Source organism: Aplysia californica, unplaced genomic scaffold, assembly GCF_000002075.1.
Source record: "Aplysia californica isolate F4 #8 unplaced genomic scaffold, AplCal3.0 scaffold00156, whole genome shotgun sequence".
In the NCBI taxonomy this organism is placed as follows: Eukaryota; Metazoa; Mollusca; class Gastropoda; order Aplysiida; family Aplysiidae; genus Aplysia; species Aplysia californica.
In genome coordinates this window covers 74177-77184 of record NW_004797426.1, presented here as the reverse complement: position 1 = coordinate 77184, position 3008 = coordinate 74177, and the positions used below count along the sequence as shown (strand labels likewise).

The 3008-nt window shown below is 42.2% G+C and overlaps 1 protein-coding gene across 1 annotated transcript in view; it reads left to right on the top strand.

The window, feature by feature from the left end:
- Positions 1–3008, top strand: part of LOC101847259 (proton-coupled amino acid transporter 1) — a gene marked incomplete at its 3' end in the record, with an annotated part of 15767 nt that overhangs the window by 11866 nt on the left and 893 nt on the right. The window contains 2 exon segments of the mRNA XM_035969564.1: positions 1095–1232; positions 1956–2131. Of these exon segments, the coding sequence (XP_035825457.1) occupies positions 1095–1232; positions 1956–2131 (314 nt within the window).

The following is a 3008-nucleotide window of genomic DNA, read 5'->3' as shown; positions in this document are numbered from 1 at the left end:
CATTCTTCTCTCTCCCCCTCTCAGTGGGTGGTTGGCGGGTGCTCTGGTGTGGTTTGTTTCTTCTTTCCTGTCAGACATCTATCCATCCACCCCCGGGGCGGAGCTACTGTCTGAAGTATCTTTAGGCCATTCCAAAAAGGCAGGGGGGGGGGGATTAACATCTCGAGTTCCTATGCACAGTAGAATTGTAATTGTAAATGGGCTGATTTATCAATGTCTCTTGTTTAATTGTTTATTCGACATGTTTTTGCTCTTCGCCCTTTTTCTGTACTGTTTAGTGGGTGGTTGGCGGGTGCTCTGGTGTGGTTCGCTTCTTCTTTCCTATTAAACGTCTGTCGTCCTTATCTCCCCTCCTTTTTTTTGTGTATGTTACTCTCTTGTATCACGTTATCTATTCTTCGGCACTTATATGACCTTATTGTGTTGCAAGTGCCGTAAAACTCTTACTAAAACTTAAACTAAACAGTATTGTTTACACATCATTTGTGTCCCGACGCGGTGGAATCAGGCGTTCGTCGGTTTTGGGGCGTGTGGAGTTATTGGTATCATCTTAAAGTTTGTTCATTTGTCTCGCCCTCCTTGAAAAAGTCATTTATAAGTCTTGAATAGAAGTAGAGGCATTAACGATTGAAGGAAATGGGGTCTCCTGATTTCAAAGGAAAAAGTAACGAGAAAATGGCGGCCAAAGTTAGGTGATTTCCAAAGCTTGAGAGTCCTTGGAAACTGTAAAATTACATTTTTAGTGCCTTTAATTAATATTTTACAGTAAAATCCTAACAGAATGTGTTTTTAAATGGACATTCAAGGTAATGATTGTCAAACCCGCGGAAAAATGCTGTTTTCTCCGAATTGATTATTTTGACGAGCGCCTGATTTCACCACACTGCCCCACATTTTTGTTTTATTGTTTATTCGACATGTTTTGGCTGGCTATTCGCCCTTTGCCATTCTTCAGTAACGTTTACACATCATTTTCGTCTTATTTGTTTGTTCAACATATTTTTTTTTGCTATGTCGTTTATTCGCTATGTGCGAAAAGTTGTTGAATGCATCCTCTCCTCAGTCCACTCTCAAAACCAATTTTCCCGTCCAAGGTGTCTATTGTCACCATTGTTCAGTACGCATGCGCCAACCTGCAGCCCATCTCGCAGTTCCCTTTGGTGACCCCTGACCCGTGGACCATCCCACTGTTTGTGGGGGCGTCAGTGTTCACCGTGGAAGGGATTCCCATGGTAGGTCACAGACTCTTTTGTTAATGATGATGATGATGATGATGATGATGATGATGATGATGATGATGATGATGATGATGATGATGATGATGATGATGATGATGATGACAATAGTTATGAAAAAGACGACGATGATGAAACCGACAATGGTGACAGAGACGATGACGACAATGATGGTGATGATGATGATGATGGTGGTGATGATGATGATGATGATGATGATGATGATGATGATGATGATGATGATGATGATGATGATGATGATGATCATGATGAAGATAATAATAATAGTAAATCGCAATTTTATAGGGCATATCCCCGCTTGACAGCAAGCTTGAAGCGCTTTACACTACATGTACTTAGTTTACACTATATTATTACCCCAACAGACGATGAAAATCTCAGAACCATTCTCAGATTCCCGGGAAGCATACAGAGCAAGCAGCTGAGGGCTCAAACACCAACAAACTGACACAATCTCTCCGGGATGAAGTGAGGAAAATTCGTGTAAAGTGCCTTTTCCAGGCTCCCAACATCCAACCATGACGGGATTCGAACCCACGACCTCACGGTTGCGAGTCTAAGAGCCTAACAACTTGGCCACCGACGCCACCACCAACCAACCAACCAACCAACCAACCAACCAACCAACCAACCAAACAAATAAACATAAAACCCCTCCGCCCACCCCCCCCCCCTCCATCCTCTTCTCCCCACGCTCAGATCCTCCCCCTGGAGAACAAGACTAAGCGTCCCCAGGACTACGGCGGAATATGTGGACTCATCACCATGGCAACCACCTGCAACATCTGCCTCAACGTCATGGTCGGTTTCTATGGTTACTTGTCCGTGGGGGACCACGTCACGGGAAACATTCTCGTCTCTCTCCCAGAGAAAGGGTGAGTGGGTGGTTGGCTGGTGCTCTGGTGTGGTTTGCTCCTTCTTTCCTAACAGCCATCAGTTGTCTTTATCTCTCCTCCTTCTTTTTTTGTGTATGTTACTCTCTTGTAACACATACTCTATTCTTCGGCACTTATATTATGACCTTATTGAGTTGCAAGTGCCGTAAAACTCTAACTAAAGCGAAAAGAAAGGGTGAGCTTGATAGTATATTGTGAGTTTGTTAAGTTTGGAATATCGTTTTGTTTTTGTTTTGTTTTGTTTCGTTTTGGGCTTTTTGCAGGAGAAAAGCGGTTTCATTCTTTTAACAAGTGCCCCCGGATTTTATTGTTTTTCACATCTAGAATACAGCGTGGTGGAATCAGGCTCTCGTCAAAATTATCAAAGTGAAGAAACTTTCATTTTTCCGCAGGTTTGAATTTTTATGAAATTTTTGTTTTTTTGCTCAACACCTTTCATGCCCATTAAAGAACTCATTTCTGTGTGAATTTTTCTGAAGAACGTTGAAAAGCACAAAAAAAATGTAAATTTTCTGTTACCATCGACTCTTAAGCTAAGGAAATAACTAATCTTTCGCGGCCATTTTCTCACTAATTTTACCTCTGAAAACAGGTAACCCCACCTCCTTTCGCAAATATTTCGACCTGTATTCAAGATAAATGGATATTTTTTCACCCAAATAAAGACAAGTGAACAAGCTATAAGATGATACCAATAACTCTACAAGCCCAAAAATTGACGAGAGCCTGATTCCACCACGCTGCCTCACATATGCATTTTGACTAAATATTTCCTGAGGGCATGCAGCCAATACCACAGGTTTAGACTTACTTTTTCCTTCCTCTGGTATCTTTGGGATGTCGGGGTGGGGGTGGG